The sequence below is a fragment of the Scophthalmus maximus genome, chromosome 22 (assembly GCF_022379125.1).
Source record: "Scophthalmus maximus strain ysfricsl-2021 chromosome 22, ASM2237912v1, whole genome shotgun sequence".
Taxonomy (NCBI): Eukaryota; Metazoa; Chordata; class Actinopteri; order Pleuronectiformes; family Scophthalmidae; genus Scophthalmus; species Scophthalmus maximus.
In genome coordinates, this window is record NC_061536.1 from 12,298,930 (window position 1) to 12,322,366 (window position 23,437).

At 51.3% G+C, this 23,437-nt stretch overlaps 1 protein-coding gene across 13 annotated transcripts in view; it reads right to left on the minus strand.

Moving 5' to 3' along the window:
• pleca (plectin a) overlaps positions 1 to 23,437 on the minus strand; it is a 79,110-nt gene that overhangs the window by 19,998 nt on the left and 35,675 nt on the right. For 8 of the 13 annotated variants that reach the window (XM_035621288.2, XM_035621287.2, XM_047330165.1 and 5 more), the window contains 13 exons: positions 12,543 to 12,604; positions 11,000 to 11,089; positions 7,271 to 7,348; positions 7,074 to 7,166; positions 4,803 to 4,969; positions 2,781 to 2,896; positions 2,489 to 2,595; positions 2,085 to 2,204; positions 1,880 to 1,975; positions 1,425 to 1,552; positions 779 to 872; positions 538 to 692; positions 28 to 379 (listed from right to left, as the gene is read on the minus strand). In XM_035621288.2, coding sequence (XP_035477181.2) covers positions 28 to 379; positions 538 to 692; positions 779 to 872; positions 1,425 to 1,552; positions 1,880 to 1,975; positions 2,085 to 2,204; positions 2,489 to 2,595; positions 2,781 to 2,896; positions 4,803 to 4,969; positions 7,074 to 7,166; positions 7,271 to 7,348; positions 11,000 to 11,089; positions 12,543 to 12,604 — 1,658 coding nt within the window. Of the gene's footprint in view, positions 1 to 27; positions 380 to 537; positions 693 to 778; positions 873 to 1,424; positions 1,553 to 1,879; positions 1,976 to 2,084; positions 2,205 to 2,488; positions 2,596 to 2,780; positions 2,897 to 4,802; positions 4,970 to 7,073; positions 7,167 to 7,270; positions 7,349 to 9,240; positions 9,258 to 10,999; positions 11,090 to 12,542; positions 12,605 to 14,843; positions 15,209 to 19,013; positions 19,415 to 22,759; positions 22,910 to 23,437 lie in introns of those variants that run through there. The other 5 variants (XM_035621292.2, XM_035621289.2, XM_035621290.2 and 2 more) reach the window with 4 other exon arrangements.

Here is a 23,437-nt window from a genome sequence, read left to right on the forward strand (position 1 = left end):
GTATTTTCTCCTCTCGACTGTCCGTACCTCATCGGCCTTCGCTCTCTCGATCTTGACGCGGAACTCCTCCACCGACTGGTGCAGGCCGCGGTGGCTGCCCAGCTGCGACTCCACCGTGGGCAGGTCGCTCCCCCACTCGCCCGCGTCCACGCGCCGCTGGTTCTCCTCCACCCAGCCCAGCAGGTCCTGGGTGTAGCGGAGGGTGACCTCGTCCAGCTCGGGCCGCACCCTCATGGGGGCCTGCTGCAGGACCTGGGCGGTGTGGATCTGCGTGGTGTGGATCTGCGTCATGGGGATCTGCGCGGTGGTCACACCGGACTTGAGGCGGAGGTTGTACTCACTGCGCAGGTTCACCAGCCGCTCGTGGAGACGATACACTCTACAAAAATCAATGCTCGGACGTTTAGTGACAGCGTTCGTTATATTTGCCTAATCATTTAGGTCTCTATCAATCCAACGCTAGACATCCGTAATGTCACATATGTTTGTCATTTGAAATGTTGCAGAGTTCGATTATAGAGATTATTTGCTCCGCACCTGCGGTACATCTGCTCAGCTTGGAGGTGGCGTCCATCTTTGAGCAGCTGAACGTCGTTGAAGAGGAAGCGGATCATCCCCTCGGCCTTCTCCAGATCGGCCTCCATCTCCGCCGCGTGCTGCGCTGGCTTCCCTGCGCTCATCATCCGCACGTCCTGCGCAAAAAAAAAAGGAAATTACAGCGCTGCATGCGGCCACGATTAATTCTGCATCGGATCTTTGGAGGTTCCGTGTCTTTTACCGTCTGCAGCAGAGTTTCCACCTGGTTGAGCTGCTCCTCACACACCCCGGACTCCATCTGGACCTTGCTGACGACCCGCTGGAGTCGCTCCAGCCTGCAGCGGGACAGAGGGGAGGAAGGGAGGTCAGAGGTCATTGAAGCTGAACTTGTAGTCAAGTGGCAAAAATGTACAAACACTCACTCTGCTGTTTGGCGGAAAAGAAACTTATAATCGTATCCATGATTCATAAACGCCATGACGACTGAGCTCTGACCGTCCTCTCGAGCAGAGATGATGATCTTTCAAAAACACTTTCTCGAGTGTTGTTAAGATCCAAGAGCAAAAGCTACGCCCCTGTCCACCATGTGAGCTCCAAAAAAAGACAGGCTTATAAGTATAACTATCAAATGGCCGTGTTCTGGTTGCCGTGGCGATGGCACACTTGTCATGTGTTTTGCCCGAATGTTTATTTTTTTCTCTACTTCCCGACCACCACAAAGCCACCTCAGTTCCATTTTTTATATAAACCAAATAGGCCTAACATCATTCGGAGATGAGTCATCCTCGTGGTCACACTGAGTCACACTCAGTCTTTTTTTTTTTTAAAGTCAAGCTTTGGTAACGGGAGCATGTGACGAGGTTTTCCGGTTCCGCGGCCCCACTTGCCTCTCGAATTCTGTCCGAAGGAGACGCTCCCTCTCCAGTATGGCGACGTGCAGGCGGCCCCATTCCTTCTCCACGTCGAATGGGTGGTAACCCGGCGGCACTTTGACGTGACCCGCCTGGACGGCACCCTGCCAAGTCAGAAACCACCACACGGCTCATTGCAGTTAGACGATTGTGAGAATGTCGGCTCGTTAGACCCTTGTCCTAAAGGTTTGGATCCCAGAATGGACGGCATCACATTTTAAAGGATACAGCTGTAAATTCTGCCTTGTGTTACACTAAGATTGTTATTTTTTTTAAATGACAACAGTTGCAGGAAAGGCCGGAATCAAATTGTCTCGGTTAAATATATTAATGACTTTAACTTTAAGGATTCTTGGCCCAAATCACAAAAGATATAGACTGTGCAGTAGATGTCCCCCTTTAAATGTCCTTCGACTTTCACGACGCCTCACCTCAAAAGACTTGAAGATGTGTTTGGAGCGGTTCTTGTCGGCCTCCCTCGCCGGCAGCTCCGTTTCCTTGAACTTCAGAAACTGACGCCAAAGAATCTGCAGATGGAGAAAAAGAGACACATCGGTTTCATCATCATCATCATCAGCATCAGCATCAGCATCAGCATCACCATTCGCATCACTGCCGTTAATTCGGCCGACTCGCCTCGATCTCCTCGTAGCTGGTGGGGAACTTCCTCTCCTCGAAGACGAGGATGTGGTGTCGGATCCACTGCAGCAGCACGGTGACGACCTCGTAATACTCCTGATAACGCAGCTCCAGCTCCTGAGGCACAGAGACAGGCACACGCGTTCAGGTTCGATACCCGGAGGAGGACGTTTTTTACTTTCTCCGTCCAACGGGGAACCGGCTCTTGAACCTGCGTCTCCACCGGTTTCGAGCGGGAGCCAGTGAAGTCAACCTATCTTGAAATGTGCAAACTTGACAAATTGACAGCGAGACGTTTGCTTCGGCAGATGTGCGTTATCGTCCCATCGCTTGTCTCTGCTGCGTAACACTCATAACGACATGACGGCGGTCGGATGGGGGGGAAGAGGAGTCGGACTCACGTTGGCCTTGACTCCGTCCTGAACGTCTGGCACCCGGGGCATGACGTCGTACAGCGAGGAGACGTACGTGATGATGGATTTCTCATCTGGATGGGGCACATCCACATCTGGAGAGGGAGAGAACAACAACTTGTATGTCACTGATGTATTAGATTTGTGCATTGCAGTTTGTGATCATAAACACTGCATCTCAAAGGCCTTTTCTGGAAACCTCCTTCTGTGCGAATGTGCCAAAAGACCAAAGTAAACACATCGTCCCTGAAGGGAATATTTCGGAGACGACTGGTCTCACCCTCCGGGTCCAGCAGCCTGGTGACGCCCAGCTCTCGGTCGGCCACACTGAAGGCCTGCTCCAGGTTCTCCTGGTTGCTCTGTCGGTACACTTGACTCATGTCAATGAGAGTGGGCCTGCGGACACGGGGGAGAGAAAAAAGAAAGTGATTACTCTCAAATGACTCGCCCTGACACAGTCCTTTACCTGCCAGTCATAATTCAACGTTGACGGCTGGCAGGTACGAAATGGAATCTCGCATATTTCACGTTTGGTGTTGCTGGAGGCGAGTTGCTTCATAAGACGGCTCCAGAGATACCAGAGAGGGCAAGCAAAAACAAGAGTCCTCACTCGCAGGGAAGATTGAAATTCCCCCTTTCTGCAGGGAACTTAATAGCACGTATGCATGTTATCATTGAGGGTGCAGAGATTATTGAGTAAAATTCTGCACAGCCGAGGAAGCCTTTGCAAGAACAGCACATTTTAAGCGTTCGTACACTTCCACCACTCTCTGGATGTAGTACTCTCTGTACGGCCGGGCCGGGTCCCGCTCCCGCTCCGCGTAGCAGGCCTGTCTGCTGGACGACCGCTCCCTGCTCAGGTGGACGACGCGCGGGGCCTCCGGGCCGCACTCGCGCTCCTCGCCGCGGGACCCCCGGCTGGAGCGCTGCCCGGGGCTCTGGGAGCCGCGGCCCGAGTCGAAGGAGCTCCCGTTGGCCGGCACGTCCTCGCACAGCATGACCACCCGGTCGTCCAGGTCGCTGGCAGAGCCCGCCGTGCTGCTGGACGCGCTGTGCAGGCGCCTCTTGGAGTGGAACTTGCGCCTCAGCTTCAACATCGTCGCGGTGGTTGAAGTCGAGACGGCGACAGGAAAAAAAGGGTTTCGGTACGGATATGGGAACGGCCTCCTCCTCGCACGTTATCCCGCTCGTGTTTAAATCCTCCTCTGGCTGAACGTCTTCAGTGAACACGTCCCCTCCGCCGTCCCCTTTGCATGTCTGCAGCTCTCGAGGAAAGGAATCCACAGCGGAGTGCCGGGAGTACTGGCGCGTTGCTGCGACCTGCCGAGCCTCCAGTGAGCGCTCCTCCAGGGCAGCCCCCCTCTTCTCAGACTATTACTGCAGTGTGCTACACCCACATTGTCAAAGGCAACGCCCCGTCATCTGCACACCAGAGCGATGCCAACTGCAGCTCTACGTGTTATTTTCCTGTGCCGTGTGGTGATGATCCTGCGGGGGTTGGTTTCTGTCTGTGCGAACACACACACACACACGCACGCACACACACACACACACACACTCGGAGACTTTTAAGTGGCACTCCACCCAAAACACACGGCTCAGCGGTCGCTTCCTGTGGGCCCCCGTCGGAGTTCAGGCTCCACCCGCGCTCAGAAGAACGGTCAGTGCTGAACTGAGGAATTCAAGCCTGACAGGTTTGATTTGACAAAAAAAAGAAGAAAGAAACATTTTGTCCTGACAAGTCCAGAGTGCTGCGGTGAAACGAAGTGGGGGAAAATGCAATTTGCATTCCTGCTCTCGAACCAAAGAAACAGGCGGCATTGAAATGCACGTCCGACTGTTACGTGAGGCCGAGTCCAGCCGAGCTTCTCTAACCAGGAAACGTGTGTGTGGTTGGAAAACAACTCCCACACCGACATGCCTTTCAGATAACCTCCTCAAATCTGGGACTACCTTCCCTTTTTTTCCAAAAAGCGTTCTATTCATCCTAGTACATACATGCGTTGTCTGTTTTCTTATTATTTTACTGTTTTGATGTTGTGTTTTTAATGTTTTAGCACCGTGTCGTTTTATTCCCTTATCTTATTTGTCCCTGAAATGTTCAAATCCTGTTTCAACAATTTTCACGTAAAGCAATCATGTTGGACTGTTTTACAAATGTAGTTTATTGTATTATAGTGTCTAGTTCAAATCTTTTGTCCCATCCTTTCTTGCCATTTCCGAGAAGAGCGTCCGTTTTAACCGCGGGACCCGGCGCCCCTGAACCTCGCCCCCGGCCGCCGTGAGTCGGTCCGCGTCTCACCTGTGCTTGTGCACGATGGCGTTGAAGAGCTTGCCGTCCCTCCAGCTGGTGGTGAAGTTGTCGCAGCGCAGGCCCTGGTATCCCTCCACCATCCGCTGGGACCACAGCAGCAGCTTCTCCTTGGCCGTCATGTCGTCCGACTGGCCGTTCACCTGGATGTCCGAGATCTGACGGGGGAGAAGACGGAGTCAGCGGCGCGGATTCCACGGACAGTGGAGGACTCAAACCAGGGTGGTAACGGTTGATCAAGACGGATGACTTCTTACTAAATATCAAATAATGAAGCTGATGTAAACAGATGTCTTTTATTAAAAGTTTCGCCCCATATGACTTTTTCTTTGATTATAAGTGAAGTGTTGTTCGAAGGGGCATAAAACAAACACTAATTTCCTTGTGGACGTGAGATGAGTCACATTTCAGACCTCAAATTAACAACCGGGCGCTCCTTCTCCAAGCGCACATGAAACCCATCACAGTCACGGCTCTGGAGAGAAACAGAAAAACTCCGCCGAGACAGAAAAAGGAAGTAAAGCCTCATTTATGAGTCACTGATGTGAAAAAAAAACGTTCAATTGCACGTTCCCAGAAAACACTAAATCTTGCCTAAGTACCCGGGCTGCTGTAAATGACCGTTGGAGGCAAATTCCTTTTTAATCAGGAGCCTGCGATACTGAACTGTGAGTCACGGGGCACGCGGCGCTTTCAAAAACCAATGGTTGGCATGGACACTAGAACAAACGGCACATTTAATCTTCTTCAAGGTGAAAACGTCGAACGTTGTGGAACGTGAATTCCACTGGCTCTGATTTCGCAGTGTGGAGTCTCCTCCGCCCGTCGCTGCCGGTGCCGTGTCTATAATCAGACGTACGAACGGTGCTCATGAGAAGGGCTCTGTTCTGGTCCTGCGAACCAGTCCCACGCTGTGAGAAGGAGAAGCAGCAATCGCAGGAAAAAACCTTTGACTTTGTATGTTTTTACTTTGTTTGACCATTCGACTTGTCTGGATGCAGAACGCTCCAGTCGGACCGAAAGAAACAGCTGCGACATCTATTTGGCGTTTCCAAGCGATAAGGTGATGAAAACGCAGCCCTCACCACAACTGATTTCCACCGTGGCCATTTTGTGATGAGTCACAGCAGAAGGGATCATTTTTGCAGGAAAGGGTGGAGGAGACATAAGAAAGGCATTGCTCTCCTGCTGCTATTTTTCCGTCCAGAAGGGAAACCCCTTCGCTGTGGACGTGGGCAACGAGTGACTCAGAGGCCCAGTGGAAAGAGGGACCTCCGCCCTTTCGCCCTCCGCCTCTGTGTTTTTTTTCTTCTCGTTTTAAACAAGTGCCGAGAGAATCCCAGCCCGGACCTGTGTATCGGTAAACTTTGAGCGGCACCCGGGGGAGCTCGGCGGGAAGTCCACCATTGTTTCGTGGCGCAAAAGCACAAAGAGATCAAGGGGCTCTGTTTGGAGGTGATAATAACGGAACGCCTGATGTGGTCCGAAGCGGACCCACGTGGATGTTGGTGCTTTTATTACTTGAACAAAATGTCCCCATTACACGACACCAACGCCCGGCCAGATATAATCTACTGGAAAAAAACTGGAACGCCGGAGAGCGCGGCCTGCGAAGTTTGACTCGTTTTTCCGAGCCGCAGCTTTTCCCATGGGAACCACTGAGTCACACGCGAGGGGATGAGTCAGAGGATCCCGCCGCCGCATCCCGACATTAAAAATGGCGGCATCAAAGAACCCCCGGCTACTCCCACTCCTTTTTTCCCTTTGCACCAAAACCATCTGCCGAGCGGACATTCAATCAGTCAGACAAACACATCCGCCCACCGACGAACGCTTGGTAGTTGAGTACAAGAGGCCAATCGCTGCCAAATGTCCAGTGGAGCCCATTCGGAGATGACTGGCGGCCGGACTCTGGGCTACGCTGCGCCGTAACTGTCACTGCTGTGTCAACGTCGAGGCTTGAACGGAAGCTGATGACGATAAAGGCCCACTGAGGAAACTTTGATTTTTTTCCCGACTGCAGCGGAAGCAAAGTCGCCAGGTTGCAATGAAAGCAAACCGTCGGAAAAATGCACGTTAGTCATACGGCGGAGGAATCTGATCCGGTGTGATTGGGTGGTTCAGAAAGATAAACACTGCACGTAGCTCAGGAAATACGCCTCGGCTGTTCTTAGGCCGAAGTTTTTGAATTCCTAATCTCCTAGTTTATGTTCGCTGCCGCGATTAAAGCGAAAGCAGCCGTTGAAAGTGTCCCGCGTTTACCTGGAAGTGGAGGATGATGGTCCATATCAGGCCCAGGGTCAGCTTGGGGTTTCCATCGGCGATGTCATCGTTCCTGATGTTGACCAGCTTCACCTGAGAGCGAAAAGTTGGTTGAGTGAATTGAACACGAAACAGAGTCAAAATGCAGCACCGAGTGTGAACGCGCGCGACAAGTCGCGTCCTTCTCCGTCACCGACCTGTCTGTGTTTGAGGAAGTCCAGGGCGATCTGGACGTTCTGCAGCTTGTGGAAGCGCATCCGTCCTTTCTCCCGCGGCTGCAAGAGAACGAGACAACAGCGGACGTCAGCAGGGGCGGGGGGGTGGGGGGGGGGTCGGTGGGCGAGCGACGGGCACAAGCAGCGAAGCCGCCGTGTAATGAGGTGTTTCGGTGTTTCTGGCAGCGACCTTCTGTGATTTCAAAAGAAAGATCTAACTCTACTGTGCGGGGAACTTAAGACAGCAAATTTGAAGTGGGCGTTTCAAATTCGGCGTGGTTGTGATCACAGCGTTTTGGTGCCAGAGCCGTCACCAGATGTGACCCGTAGACACTGCACGTGACCCGGAGATGCATTCGAGATCCAGCCAGGATGTGTGCAGGCGGAAGCGTGATGATGATGAATGATAAACAACCCTCTCAGCCCATCGTCGCTCATCGTCTCTACTGTATCGACTTTTCCCTGCACCTTATGAAACATCTTTTAGCATCTCAACAATGTCTTGGATTTTCGCCCCATAAGCATTTGGCGATTCGTAGCCGGGGAGCGACGGCGGTGACATGCGTCGGTGACCCACGGGGCGAAAACGTTGGCTTTTTGCTTTCAGGACGGTGAGGGGGAACCCAAAACTTGAAACTCCTGTTTGACCCCACACAGGGGTCAGTTTAAAGGACCATACCGGTGTTTTTACATGGTATTGACAGAGACTACAAATTATGGATGAACCATTGGGGGAATATCATGTTTTTATTTCATAGAATGTCGGAGATATACCTTTTCATAAACTTTCAGATTCAAAAACAGCATCTACGAAAATTGACTAATCCAAAATGTCCGACACTGTGGGAATCTTGGTCTCGTGTTCAGACCAAAGGCGAGGGGAATTTTTTTCGCATCGCGTTACTTGCGCGGGTTTTTGCGTCAAGATTATTTGTCCCGCTCTCTCTCGAAAGGCGGACGACGGCGATGTCCGGAGAATCCCAACGCGGAGAGGCTTTTGTCTCAAACAGACCTACATCCCACCGTGTAAATGAAGCTGTGGAGTGATGAGAAAATAAAAGGGTGCACAACTATTTATCTTACCCAGATTTGAAAAATGTGAGAGTGCTTTAAGTTTGTGCTGAGAAGTTTGTTGTTATGCAGACGACACTGAATTCTACATGGATGTACGGTATGGTCCTTTAACTAAGAAAGTTATATCGAGGACAAATACAGCAGAATAACCGGATTTGCCTTTTCCCACTTATACGAAATTTCCATCCATCCATCTTCTACCGCTTTATCCGTTTGTGGGTCGCGGGGGGCTGGAGCCAATCCCAGCTGCCATTGGGCGAGAGGCGGGGTTCACCCTGGACAGGTCGCCAGCCTATCGCAGGGCCACATACAGAGACGGACAACCATTCACACCTATGGTCAATTTAGAGTCTCCAATGAACCTAACCCCATTCTGCATGTCTCTGGACTGTGGGAGGAAGCCGGAGAACCCGGAGAGAACCCACACATACACGGGGGAGAACATGCAAACTCCACACAGAAAAGGCCCTGGTTGGTTTGAACAGGGATTCGTACCCAGAACCTTCTTGCTGCGAGGTGACAGCGCTGACCGCTACGCCACCGTGCAGCCCCTACACAAAATTTTTGTTGTAAAAATTCATACGACATATTTATAAACTACTCTCCACAATAAATAAAAAAAAGCTCTACACCAGAGTGTCCTTACAGTCACAGTCGAGTCTCCATGCATCTGGACCAACTATTCCCTCGCATACTAACTCATGACGCCTGAGAAAGAGGCTCGGGGCAAATGGAGGAGGACGATGTTCGACACAAGGGACAGTAAAACAGGAAGTGTGACTGTCTGCATGCATTAACCCAGCAGCCACCTGCTGGGGGGGGGAGGGGGGGGGGGGGGGGGGGGGGGGGCGGCCAGCCACAGTCCAGGCACCACTCACCAACCGCACGTTCCTCACAACGTCACGTTCCCTCGGCTACCACAGCGAGAGCATCGCAAGAGAGGGAGGCAGAGGCAGAGGGGAGGGGAGGGGGGGAAAGGTCAGGGCAAAGGTCAGCAAACAGGATTTTAGAGAAAGGGAAGGAAAAAAAACAGGGGGTCAAACAAGTCAGTGCAGAAAAAGGTTACGCGATGGAAGCAAATCATGAAAATTAGTGTTCTGAGGCTACAGCACCCGGAGGGCGCGTTCCCGACAGACCGGCGCCGAGGCCGAGCCACGCGGAGCAGTGCGCACAACCCCGGCCTTGTGCGGAGATGTCCACCGGGCTGCGGAGGAGTCAAATTCAACACATGCGAGAGTGGAGACGAGGAGACCGTACTGGACCCGGAGAGCTTTTAGGACAGCTGAAGTTACGACAAACACACGGGAACGGATATACGACGGAACAAATGAAGTCTGTCCGAGGGGAGGGGAGAGGAGAGGAGAGGAGAGGAGAGGAGGGGAGAGGAGAGGAGAGGAGGGGAGGGGAGAGGAGAGGAGAGGAGGGGAGAGGAGGGGAGAGGAGAGGAGGGGAGAGGAGAGGAGGGGAGAGGAGAGGAGGGGAGAGGAGAGGAAGGGAGAGGAGAGGAGAGGAGAGGAGAGGAGAGGAGACGAGAGGAGAGGAGAGGAGAGGAGGGGAGAGGAGAGGAGAGGAGAGGAGGGGAGAGGAGAGGAGAGGAGAGGAGAGGAGAGGAGAGGAGAGGAGAGGAGGGGAGAGGAGAGGAGACGAGAGGAGAGGAGAGGAGAGGAGAGGAGAGGAGACGAGACGAGAGGAGAGGAGAGGAGAGGAGAGGAGAGGAGAGGAGAGGAGACGAGACGAGAGGAGAGGAGAGGAGAGGAGAGGAGACGAGAGGAGAGGAGGGGAGAGGAGGGGAGACGAGAGGAGAGGAGAGGAGGGGAGAGGAGAGGAGAGGAGAGGAGAGGAGAGGAGAGGAGGGGAGGGGAGAGGAGAGGAGAGGAGAGGAGAGGAGAGGAGAGGAGAGGAGAGGAGACGAGACGAGAGGAGAGGAGGGGAGGGGAGAGGAGAGGAGAGGAGGGGAGAGGAGAGGAGACGAGAGGAGAGGAGAGGAGGGGAGAGGAGAGGAGAGGAGAGGAGGGGAGAGGAGAGGAGAGGAGAGGAGGGGAGGGGAGGGGAGAGGAGGGGAGGGGAGGGGAGAGGAGGGGAGGGGAGGGGAGAGGAGAGGAGAGGAGGGGAGAGGAGAGGAGGGGAGGGGAGGGGAGAGGAGAGGAGAGGAGAGGAGGGGAGAGGAGAGGAGAGGAGAGGAGGGGAGAGGAGAGGAGAGGAGAGGAGGGGAGGGGAGGGGAGAGGAGGGGAGGGGAGGGGAGAGGAGGGGAGGGGAGGGGAGAGGAGGGGAGAGGAGAGGAGAGGAGGGGAGAGGAGAGGAGAGGAGGGGAGAGGAGGGGAGAGGAGAGGAGAGGAGAGGAGAGGAGACGAGAGGAGAGGAGAGGAGAGGAGAGGAGAGGAGAGGAGAGGAGGGGAGAGGAGAGGAGAGGAGAGGAGGGGAGGGGAGGGGAGAGGAGGGGAGGGGAGGGGAGAGGAGGGGAGGGGAGGGGAGAGGAGGGGAGAGGAGAGGAGAGGAGGGGAGAGGAGAGGAGAGGAGGGGAGAGGAGGGGAGAGGAGGGGAGAGGAGAGGAGGGGAGAGGAGAGGAGGGGAGGGGAGAGGAGAGGAGAACGGGGAAGGGTTCGGAGAAGGGGCGGCGCCGAGTCGCCGACGCTCACCAGTGTCTCCCCGGAGAGCACCTCCAGCAGGGAGATGAGGTTGTGTCCATCTCTGAGGTCCTCGTACAGGTCGGTGATGTGTCTCTGCGCCTGCGAAACGGGAGACGGGAGACACGCGTCAGCTTTCTTCCAGTTGTTACATTTGCATCGATTGGTGAGGGGACATTTTGTTTTTTGTTCATTCGGTCGCTCCCATCGTGTCAGCGTCAGTGTTGAATCACAGCAGTGGCAGCAAGGAAATTACACATGGGACACAATCACATTTGACTGAACTTAACTTAACTGACAGAAAAGAAAATTAGAGAAAGGAAGAACTTAAAGGGAAGAATGTAAACAGCGAGGGACTGGAGTCACTGTCGGCGAATAGAATGGGAAAACGAATTTGAGCGTTGATTCTCATTTGAATAGTTTTGGCGATCATAACGATTGGGTTGTGATATTTGGCACGTGAGGGAACACGAACGGGTTAGATGATCTGCGGTAGACGAAGGTATTCGAGGCTGTTCGCTCGGAGGTTCGGAAACGTAAGTGAACACTCCAGAGAAGTCTGGGCAGAGCCGCAAATTACGACTACAACTAAAATAAAAGGAAAGTAACTCCTTCCTGGAAGGAAAGTAACAACTAGTTGCACTGCAGACAAGGTTCTTACAGTTCTACAAAAAAAAAACCCACGCAGTGTTGAGGTGGGAAGAACGAAAGGTCAGAGGTTAGCGCGCCGAAAGGAAGCTCAGGTTAAAAAGGGAACGTCAACACAGGCATGCGGGAAGGAACGAACGTGTCCACTCAGCACTCTGCTCACAGACAGGAACCTACCTCTCCCTTCCAGTGCTGGTGGGAAAGAGGATGGGAGGACAGGATGAAGGATGGAGAGAAGAAACAGATCAGATGTGAGCAGATACAAAAAACTGCAGGCACGGAACAGAGGGACAAGAGGCAGAACAGGCAGACGCCGGACATCAGACAGAGACAAATGGTTATTTTCTCCTTTTTTTAAATTTGATTCAATTCGTCCTTTGCAACGGAGCTTCCTGCCCCCCCCCCCCCCCCCGCGGAGCCCCGAGGAGCCGCTCAGCCGGCGGTCTGGAAGCCAGATGTGAAACCCGAGCGGGCCGAGCGCGGCCTGGCGGTGAACACAAGCGGCGTGCCGTGGATTGGGAACGTGCGAAGAAAAGCCATCTGGGGATGCTTTTCGCCTTTAACCACAGACGTTCGCTTTAGGGAATCAGAACCGGATTGCGTTTGGCCTCCTGTCTGCAGATTATCTGCTTTCACCCTAACGTGAGACCCAGTCGGATCGGACAGTGTTGACTTCATTTCAGATATTGCAAAAGAAACCGCTGGAGTTCGACTCAAACGGGGGGAAAAAAACCCTTTGAGGGTCGTTCAAGGACATCTGGACGTCTTCCTTTTGCCAAAAGCAACGATTGATATTTCAAAATATGCTCCCAGGTGAACTGAAGCAGAGATTGTGCTGGATTTGCTGAGATTTTTTACAATCAAGTCCAATGTGCGTCTGTTTGCGTTAGTGAGAGTCGGTTCTTACCTTCATCAGGTGCTTGTTGACCCATTTTGTGAAGGTCTTCTTCTGGACTCGGTCCCGTTCGTCTGCAGAAAGGACACGAGAGAAGACGTGAAGCATGAACTGTGTTGCTAAACATCAACAGATTTCTTTCTGCTGTTCTGCCCCAAGAAGAGAGCCGACAGCCTCTCCACTAAGATTTATCTCCTCAGCCCTCAGAAGGGCCCTGAACCCATAAAAGCCGCTTGAGAAGATGCTCGGCAGTAAAAAAAAAAAAAAATATATATATATATATATATATATATATATATATATATATGATTTTGTACTTTGGAGCGAGATTAAACGAGAATCTCCTCATGTGACGTACGAAGTCGGAGAGACAGAAGATGCGGCCGGTGACTCCGGGGGGAACCTGAGCTCCATCGTGATTTAAAACGTGTCCGTCAAAACCAGAAACAGAGAGGTGTCGTACATGTCGGGGGGGTGGGGGGACCAGTAAATCACATCTGAGGTTCGCACCTCTGCAGCAACATGTCCTGTCCTGCAAGACTTTTGCTGTTTTGGTTTTACGGTGTGATGACATGCTCTGCAATGTTTTCCCCCTAAACCTATTGACGTTTGCGTTTAAGCAAAAAGAACCCTGGAATTTCATCCCCTAGTGGCGAGCAGGCGAGAAAACTCCTGTCTCGGAGTAAAAGTGATTAAGATTCCACATTTTCAAAAACCCGAGGAGACAGTCGAAGCCATTGTGGGCCTCGACACACACACACACACACACACACACACACACACACACACACACACACACACACACACACACACACACACACACACACACACACACACACACACACACACACACACACACACACACACACACACACACACACACACACACACACACACACACACACACTGTGAGGAGCTTGATTGCGTTATCTGATTTGAGAAAATTGTGATCAAAGCTGGCGTAGCAGTCGTGACAACATGGAAAGGGGAACAGGGAAAGAGGAAAGAAGAAAAAAAAAAAGGCGGAGGCGACGCCCCGTGGTGCCGGCGCCCAGGTCAGGGTGGCATCAGGTCGGTGAGTCACAGACAACTACACGGAGAAGTTGAGGTTAAGCTCCAGAGCAAGACTTGGTGATTGAAGGATTCGTCAGTTGGGATTAAATCCTGCAGGAAGAAACAACCAACAACAACCTGTTGTTGACGCGTTCACTGTCTCACGTTGTGATGGGATCAAGGCGAGCGCTGCTCGTGACATTCCTTAAACTCAGACCGGTGAAATCACCCGACGCAGAAAAAGCAAACTTCACTGATCCCTGCTGCGAACAATGTGTTTGTTTGGCTTGAGGTTGTTTTCTTTCCCGTAGCCTGGAGCTACAGACTTGAGATGTTTTTATCTTTTTGTCCTCTGAGCCAGAGAAACTTTCGAGATGAGACGTACTGTATCAGGTCGTCCTGAGAGATCATCGCGGTGCGTTCAAATGCAGTACGGTTTACTGATGAAATCAGTACAGACTTGCAAAGACCAATTGTATTTGCATTTATGTATGGTAATATGAAAACTTGTGCATTTCAGTTTACATTTGACGTTAAAGAAGGACATGTTTAATTCCTTGATGCAAGTTCTTTATATGTTTGATTGCATTTTTTTCTTTTAATTAACAATGAAGTTAATGGGTAAACTGTAAAATATCAATCCTAAAATACATTTCTGTGACATAATGAATTGATGGAGACATCTAAGGTATCATTGCCAGTTTTATTTTTACAGTTCATCTATTGGTGGATATATCAGTATCTGAAATATTCTAGCAAATTGTATTACTAATATTAATTATATATTTATATTAGATTTTTTTTGCGACTGATTATTGCATTTAAAAAAACTATGTTTAGAAGATAGTTTTGAATTTCTTTAACAACAAAAAAGAAAAATGCATTGACTTGACTTATGATTTGAGGAACAATGTCATTCTTTAAAAAGTTTTTTTCCCCATAAACTACTCTTTGCAACGATTCAGATCAGAATTTCGCACGAGAAGTGAAACGTATTTCTTCTCTTCGGTCTGCTCGTCCTTGCCGAATGGGTGTCTGGCACAGTTGACCAATAAAAAGAGGAACATCGATGACACACGAAGTGGCTTGGCAGAGGGACGAGCACGGACAAAACCGGACTCCGCACAAATTCAGGCGTTAAACCACCGTTACATTTGTTTTTCTTAAAAAATTGAATAAAGAACAGCCAGAGCAAAAGTACCGACGACTTTAAAACTACCGAGAAGCAGCATCCTGGAAACCAAGTAGGACAAACTCTACCTTTCCTGTGGTCCGTGGCCCTGAGCATCCCCTGGTAGTGCAGGTCCTCTATGAAGACCCCGTCACTAGCCACACTGTCAGAGGAGTAGTTCCTGAATCTCTGCTCCATCGCCGTGCCGCCGTTCAGCCAGTGATCACAAAAGAACTTCTGCAGGTCGAGCGGGACCTGGAACTCTGCGTGGCCGCGAAGGCTCCTGCAGTCGAGTGGGTGTGTTCAAGCCACCAATGCAGCTGATAAACATGAGTCTTCCGCCCTTCTTTTCTTTTTTTTTCCCGCCCTGTCTATGCTCCTATTTTTATTTTTTTTTCTTCTCACCAGCTCTTGCAAAATGCCTGCCTGCGGGCTTCAATGTCAGAGGCTGTCATTCACCACAGAGCCATCTGTGAGACGGGGGAGACACCGCCTCCACTTACAGTATCTCGCTGAGCCCCAGCAAAGACCCTCACAGACACACTGACGTCTCAGACTTTTTTGTATGTTTCAGTTGATTATATGTACTTATTACATTATTGCTGCCCAAAAAATTCCAAACCATAAATGTTAGTTGGATTCCCTTTTTTATTATCGTTGCATGAGAACGCAGCTGCAAGCCTGATGTGTGCGAGGATGTGCGCTCCCATATTTTTTCTTTTTAAGAGCTGCTCTTAAATCTGGTACCTGAACGCACCACCCGGAGTGTTCCGGCTCAAAACTGCGGCGCCGTCCGGCAAAAAAAGAAATTTTATTCTCAAAAGTGGGTTCATTTTCATGAATGAATGCGAACCAATGGCTGGTCGTTCTTCTGGAGAGCTTTTAATAAATAAAAGCAATTCACACTGTGCTCCTAGTCACTTTTGACAAAAGCATCAGGTAAACTACCTACGACAGGTTCATGGAGCCCAACTGGGAAATCATCATCGTAAAGAAAAAGGGTTCAGAGGTCAAGCTAGTGAACAGTCTGTTCTTGAACACAAGGACTCTGCTGCCTTCAGGCATTTCTGCACATGGTACAACAAGAAGAAAACCCCCGAGCATGAACCTCTCTTCCTCCATCAGCACACGGTCAAGAGGCAAACTCGTACCGGGGTTTTTTAGTTTCCGTGCACGAGAGGCGGCAGGAGGGAGAGCGGGCCTTCCACTGGAGCGACTCCAGCGGCGGGAAGAATAGAAGCACTTAAAGATTCCTTCATGAGAACGATCTTGCGAGGCCCGAGCGTTTATTTGAAGCGTCTGATTCGGATCATTTTTTTTTCTCTGATGCATTGCCCAGTCTCGCATGAAAAAAGCGTCTGTCCGTCCAGGACGGCACCACAAGTGGACCCAAACGAAACAGAGGAAGACAAAGAGGCAGTAAGAGTTGGGCTTTCACGGAGTAACCGCGCTGCGGGCAGAACATTACGCCGGACACAGAGCCGCCATTGTCGCTGACTGTGTGGACTGACTGAACAGTGTGCGTCTCTGTGCATGAGGGGCAAAAAGAAAAACAATACGTTTGCACATTTTTTTCTCCACGCAGTAAATACCATTTTTTTTAAAAGCCCCTTAACGCTTGAAGCGCCTGAATACCTGCGACACCTTTCACCCTTGGGAGCATCGGTTGTCCGCGCAGATGCTGACATAACACTGTGAAAGGAGAGAGATTTTTGGGATGCCAGCAGAGGGAGGCGGCCTGTCGGGACTTGAGAAGATGGAAGCCGCTGATGTAACACACCTTGCCAGCCCCCAGCCCCCAGCCCCCGATGCTGCAGGCTGCGTGTAAACTAGGAATGAAAACCTACAATTAAAAAAAATAGGAAGATAAATGACTAAAAAGTGACTAACGCAGTTCATTGTTTTGTTTCGGTGTCTTTAAAACTAGACACAAAATTGGAATATTCTTGGCAAAAAACTACCGAAAATTCAAAAAGTCGGGAGAAGTTGTGCAGAATTTGTGCAGAAGAGCAAATTGGAGAATTTTCGGGGGCGATTGCTTTTCCTTTGCCCGAATGCATTTGTGCTTCTTTGGCCCCGAAACACTGCAGGGAAAAAAAAACCAAACTGAATTTGTTCCAATGACGCCAGCAGACAGTGGCACAAAGGGGGAACAAGCTCTTTGATGCCATGATTGCGTTTAAAGAGTAATCCTATCAGCCGTTATCAACCACAGGCCGGTTCGGTGCACACGGGGCAGTATTGTGTGCGTGGTTCTCCTTTTCTCTTGCGGCGATAACACGCAGCGATAAGCCCGAGCACTCGGATTTACGCTGATAGGAGATTTACAATGACAGAGGGAGAGGTATGCATTCCGGCCGAGGGTGCGCCCCCGCCCCGCTCGCAGACGGGTGGGGGGGGGGTGGGAGCCGCCTTTCTGCGATAACACGGCCACCAGTGACAGCCCGCAGCGTCGGCGAGGGGCGTGTCGATCAACGCGGGGATGTCATCTGGTCCGCAGGCCCCCCCGGGGTTGGGGATTTATGATGGAGGGGTGATGGTATGAATCTTGGATGGTTCGCAAAAGGTGGGGAAACGCCGGAGGCCGCCGCAGGGCATTATGGGGGCTGATCAAGCGGGGGGGGGGGGGGGGGGGGCGGAGAGCATGAAGACAAAGATCTGTCTGTTATCATTGGGTGTGTGGAAATTTATTCCAAAAACATACTCAAGTGGTTGTAGGGAAAAAGGAAAAAAAAAAGAAAAAAGGGAGATGCAGATGGACGATAAACTCCGAGAACACATTGAAGCAATGAGACAGATATTTATTGGGCAACGTGGCCGTTTGAAGTTGCCCATTAAGTTGCCCACATTCTGTCCTCCCATCGATAAATAAAGAAGGCTCCGGCAGACTTGAGCAATAAGAGCATGATCTGCAGGCAGTTTGTGTTCGAAAGAACGAAAGATAATCAGCTCCACATGGGGTTCATACTCTACTGGTTATGAAAATATGAAGGAATGGATATTTGCCTGATTAGTGATCTGCAGATGTGACAGCCAGGACCAATTAAAAAAGGGGAGGATGAGATTGCTCTGAACGCTCGTTTGTCTCCCTCTGCTGTCGGAGAGGCTTCAGCACAGAATGTGAGAAAAGTCTGAATATATATATATATATATATATAAAAAAAGATCAACTTTAATGTCTAACTAAGCAGCTGACAGATTTTCTTTCCTCTGATCTAATCAGAGCTCAGGCTACTGTGAAGAAAGTCCAAGGTTTCGGCCCCCGGAGACTCGTGTTTACAGACAGTCACTTTTCATTTGTGGGAAAGAAAAAACTGATTTGTGAGAGCGGTTGCTATGGCGACGCAGCCAAAACACACACACAGAAGCTGCCAGTCCGTCAAGCGTACACAGTTTCCAGTGGAGCGGTTCTGACTGGCCTCAAACCTCGGGAGAAATCTGACTGCTGGACGGAAAGAAAAGAAATTTGGGATTTCTCACAGCACTTTAAAAAAAAAAAAAAAGATCAGAGAAATTGACAGATAATGTTTTGTCTCACATCCAGGGGGCGATGTGAGAGAGTCAACAAAGAGCAAGTTGTGTTTTGTTTACATTCACTTTGCATGTTCGGGTGGAGTCACACACACACTCACACACACACACACACACACACACACACACACACACAACATTGAACGTTACAACAGGGCTGTGGCGGGTGATCCGTTTCTTTATTCTAATGATTATTTGGTTTATCCAAAGTCAGAAAATTATTTTAAAAATATTAATCAAAAGTTCATGTGCCTTGAAGTTGACACATTCAAATTGTGTGTTTGGTCCAAAAACATATTCAGTTTGACGTCTAAGTTTTTGCCTTAAAAATGAATCAAACCACTTAATAACCATCAACATTTGTTAGGGCTTAATTTTCTGTCACACAATTAATCCATCTCCGTTCCACATGACCATTGGCTCATGCGGCAGAGGAGGAGATTATTTTCACTTATTACTAATGCTCGTGTGCAATACTTTTTCTTTGCTTCGACTGCTACAAGTCAAACCATAACTTAATGACAACAGTACAAGTTTGCTCAGAGACCTCGACGCGCACTCCATTGACCCTCTGGACTCGCTGCTACTGCGGCGGAGGCAGGGAAACGGTTAACGACATTGCCAGCACACCAGCAGCCCCTCCCCACCAGAACCTCCTCCTCCTCCTCCTCCTGTTACGGACCGCGAGAGATGGAGACGCGCGCTCCAGCCGCGCGCCCGGACCTTACCTGCGCAGCACATGCGGCTGTACAGATGCGAGCCCACGTCCTCGCATCGCATCTCGTGGATGTAATTAGTTCGTCGATACATCATTTCCCAGTCCACGCCTCCGCGGCGGGGCGGCACAGGAGCAGCAGCGGCGCGCATCGTGTCCTCCGCTCCGGCCATCCGCGCGGTGTGTGTTTGTGCCGCCGCGCGTAAAAAGGCGCCAGACTCTTCTTGGGAAAACGCCCCCCGACTCGCGTGTGGAACCAGCCCTCAAAACTTTTTTTTCTTTCTTTCTCTCTCCTCAATCTAAGCCACATGGGGAGAAGGGAGAGAGAGAAACAGAGGGTCGTGTCAGGTTGCAGGCACTGTGCCACAAGTCCAGCCCCCTTTTGTTTTGGTTGGTGAAATGAACTGTCCGCCGCTGTGCGTCCTCCTCCTGCCGATCTCTCTATGCGTAGTGCGTAATAACGACATGTGCCATTGCAGCGCGTCAGGGAGGGACATCCCCAAAATACACACACACACACACACACACACACACACACACACACAGCAGTGTTACATACACTCCTGGGGACTCTGCACGCCATGTCCCTATTTTTACATGTGTGATGTCTGTGCCTCTCCCATGATTGCATAACCCCCCCGGCCCTTTTACGCAAAGCAGAATAAACGTTGACGTTTTCATTTCTATTCTGTCGTCTGGCACAGTGCGACTGCACTGCAGGTCTGATAAGACATCACTTTCCGGCCACATTCACAGCAGCTGTAGGTAATAAATAACTCAACAGAGGAGCATTGTTTTCTTCTTTCTTTTTCCTCACATAGTTCACATTCACGAGCAGGTTCTGGCTTATTTTCATAAGCCAAGGCACAAAACAACAACAACAACAACGAACAACGAGCCCCCGTGACTGTAAATACGTTTTATGTCAGGGCCATAAAATGCCATTTATTATGGGGTAGTATACATCTGTCTCTGAGACTTCAGTGACTAAATGGAACAACCGTCTGTACATTCCCTGTCGGAACATAGTGACCCAGAAGTTGGGAGAAAAAAATGACTGTAAGTGTGACCACAAAAGCACAAACATGTAGCTTTATATTCCAAGAGCAAAGTACCAAAAGTTATTTAAGAATTATCTTAAGAGCAAAGATCTACAATTAGCAGAATTACAATGTGCATCTGTGCACAAGAGCAATATTTCTGTTCAGTGTCTAAAAGAACAGGTTTGCTTCTTCAAACAACCGCATGATACCTGATCTGTTTAATCCAACGATGACCTTGGCACCGGTGTCTGTCTGTCTGCACCGGTGTCGTTCGTACAGTATTGTTTGTACTGTACGACAGACGACAAGGCCGACTAATACTAGAGCGGCTGGCTATTGTGAAGGGCATGTGGCGACACGGTGGGCGTGCATTGTTTTTCGACGCTCCAGTCCTTCAACTCGATGGCATTTTTTGTGCTTTTCCTTTTCTTCCACTTTTCAGCTACAGCAGCGCGGCCTGTCCTCCCTCCCTAAAGTCTGCAATCACTGCCACAAGTGAGAGTGGACAGGAAAGTGAGTCACAGCCGTATCCACCGCGTGCCCCCCAAAACGAAATCCGACCCAAAATCCTGCAGGGCCTCGAACGAGGCGCCTGGTGGTCCGCGCGGACGCCCGGCGCAGATTTGGGTGTGGCTTCCTGAACGGATTGGACATAATCGGTGTTAAGGCCGCTGCTTCTTCAAAGAGCCTCACACGAAGGGGAGAAGAAAAAAAACATTGAGGAAAGTCTCGTGGCCGAGGAACAGTGGCGGCTTTAACTTCGCCTCAGAACAGAACTTCGCCGGCCGTCCATGGGTTCACAGAGACACATAATCACTTTGTGTAAGTGACTCTGTGTCACAGAGCTCAGATTCCTTCGGAAAAAGGTCCCGAGGATCTGCGTGATGATTCCCCCCCCCCTCCCCCTCCCCCCCAGTGTGTTATGACTGTATCCAGGATACGCGGCCCACCGACGGTCCCCGGTGTCGAGTTCACCGCCATTAGCCGGCCGGCATGTGCGGCGGCGAGCTTTTTTTAAACCTGGCTCCGGGTGAAAATCACTTTTAACCCACTTCCACCTTCCCCGCGGTGTCAAAGGCACCTTGGCCGCGCCAGGACGACCTGCAGCTCAACTCAGAGTCGTGTCCTTCCGACGGATGTTTGAGTTGCAATGGACCTGCGATGTGGACACTGACCACGGCCGCCCTCTCTCCTCTGCTCCAAGGTGCACGTGGTCGGGAGCACAGAGCGAGTCCTGGACGAGGGGAATGTGCTCCGCACTGCGGCAGGAGCGGAGCTGAAAGCCGATCTCCTCCGACGCAAAACCCTTTGAATATTGACCGACGGGCGGAGATAGCGCGCGGCTCACTTTCTTTCTCTTTTTGTGCGACGTCATGTTTGCCCTCCAGTCTGCCAGTCAAATGAGTCTCCCAGGGCAACCTGTTGTTTGATCAGCGCTCCGGCCTGTGCACACTTTACAGAACAGCTACAGTCGGACAAATCCCTTCTTTCTATTGGTTGTCGGGTTTTTTTTGTGGGGGGGGGGGGCTTTGTTCTGCAATGTGTGTTTTCCCTTTCAGGAGAAAGTCTTCTGAGGAACTGTCATCGCCGCGAGAGTCAGCCCGGCCTGTCACAACAAACTCGGGCAGGTCACTGTTGTGAAAACACCGCTTATCGGCCGAAAGGCGCGTCCTCGACTTCCTTTGAAATGGGACGGGGCGCGCGTTTGCCGCGTGACTAAGACAACTGGGAGTGATAGCCTGGCTTCACCTAACGAACCAACACTCTAAAGACGCTGCGGATCGTTTGAGGAACTTTTTCTCGTACGACCGGCTCCAAGCAGGATGACTCGGGGCAAATTCTTCGCCGTCTATCGCGAGTTCAACCCGATTGTATCAGTCCCGGGTGGCGAAACCGGTTCCTCTTTAATATTTTTTATCTGCACCTGCGGGCTGTCATCCGCTAATCCGCCGCAGGGTGTGTGTGTGTGTGTGTGTGTGTGTGTGTGTGTGGCACGCAGAGGTGTGGCCGTCGACAGCCGCCATCGCGGCGAGCTGTGTCAACAGGCCTCAGGCACAAAAGCCACGGGTGCCTGAAGGTTACCTCTCGGCCCACCGGTGGGTCGGACGCAGTAATTGTTTTCCCCACTGGCAGCAACATGAACGGCGCGTGACATTTCCAGACGAGAAGTATTTCCAATAAGTAACCGGCCCAACGAGTTCCCGAACTCTTCCAGGACCAAAACCACAGCTGTCGTTAACATACTCGGAATAGTCGGAGGGGACGCAAAAACCCCCCTGTCAAGTCGCCCTGAAGTGCCCCGGCACGCCAGCCAAGACAGAAGTCAGATTAAAGGGGGAAAGGAAGAAAAGAGCCAAAGCTGATGCTGAAGGGGTTTGCACATCAAACCCCCCCCCCCCCCCCCTGTGGACCCAGAGTTCTCCAGCTCTGACGTCACCGCGGCGCAGTCAGCATTTACAGGGTTAACGTCGACATCTCCGTTCCACGGGAAGCTGAGACGTGTGTGAGAGGAGGGGGGAAGAGTGCCACAAGAGAAAACCTCACAGGACGAGAGAGAGGGAGAGAGAGAGGGAGAGAGAGCAGAGACGACGGACGAGGACAGCCGGCGAGAGACTATTTGCACGGGGGAAAATAACATTGACCTGCCTTTCCTCTTCAAACACAGCTCGTGCGATCTCCTGGGAAGTGCGCAGAGCGACTGCCCGCCTGTTCTTACCTTCCTTCTTGCGTGTTCGCAGCCGCCAGACCACGATCAAGGTGACAACGTGGCCCAGAGCCACCAGGGCCGGGAACACATTTCCAGGGGGGCTTGCCGGCATCGGGCCTGGTGCAAAAGTGGAGAGTCCAGGGAGACAGGTGGGCGGGCCGGTGGGGGTGGGGGGGGTGTGGTGGTGGGTGAAAGGTGAGGGGGGCAAGTGGGAGGGTGGGAGGGAGGGGAGCGCCTAGGGGTGTGGTGCCATCTCGGACTTTAAAAACAAGCGCTGCAGCCAAGTTGTCCACGGCTTTTTACAACGGAGAGACGAACGAAAGAGCAGACCTCCCTCCTCCCTCCTCCCTCCTCCCTCCCTGTGACTCACTCCTCTGGCGGAGGTGCCCTCCTCCCTCCCTCCCTCCCTCCCTGCCCCTTTCCCCTGTCCTTTTACAGTTCCTCTCTTCCTTCTCTATTTCTATTCTCACCCGTCTTTGGATCTACTTCTTTGCAAATCTGACAGGGTTCTTTTTGTTTTTTAAAAAGAAGAAGTTTTATCCTCTTCCAAGTCACTCGACCGGTTTCGTCCCAATACAGGAACTTGGCTCGCTGCCCCCCCCCAGCTTGCTGCAGCCTATCTGCAGGAGTTAATAATATATAAGGCCCACACACACACACACACACACACACACACACACACACACA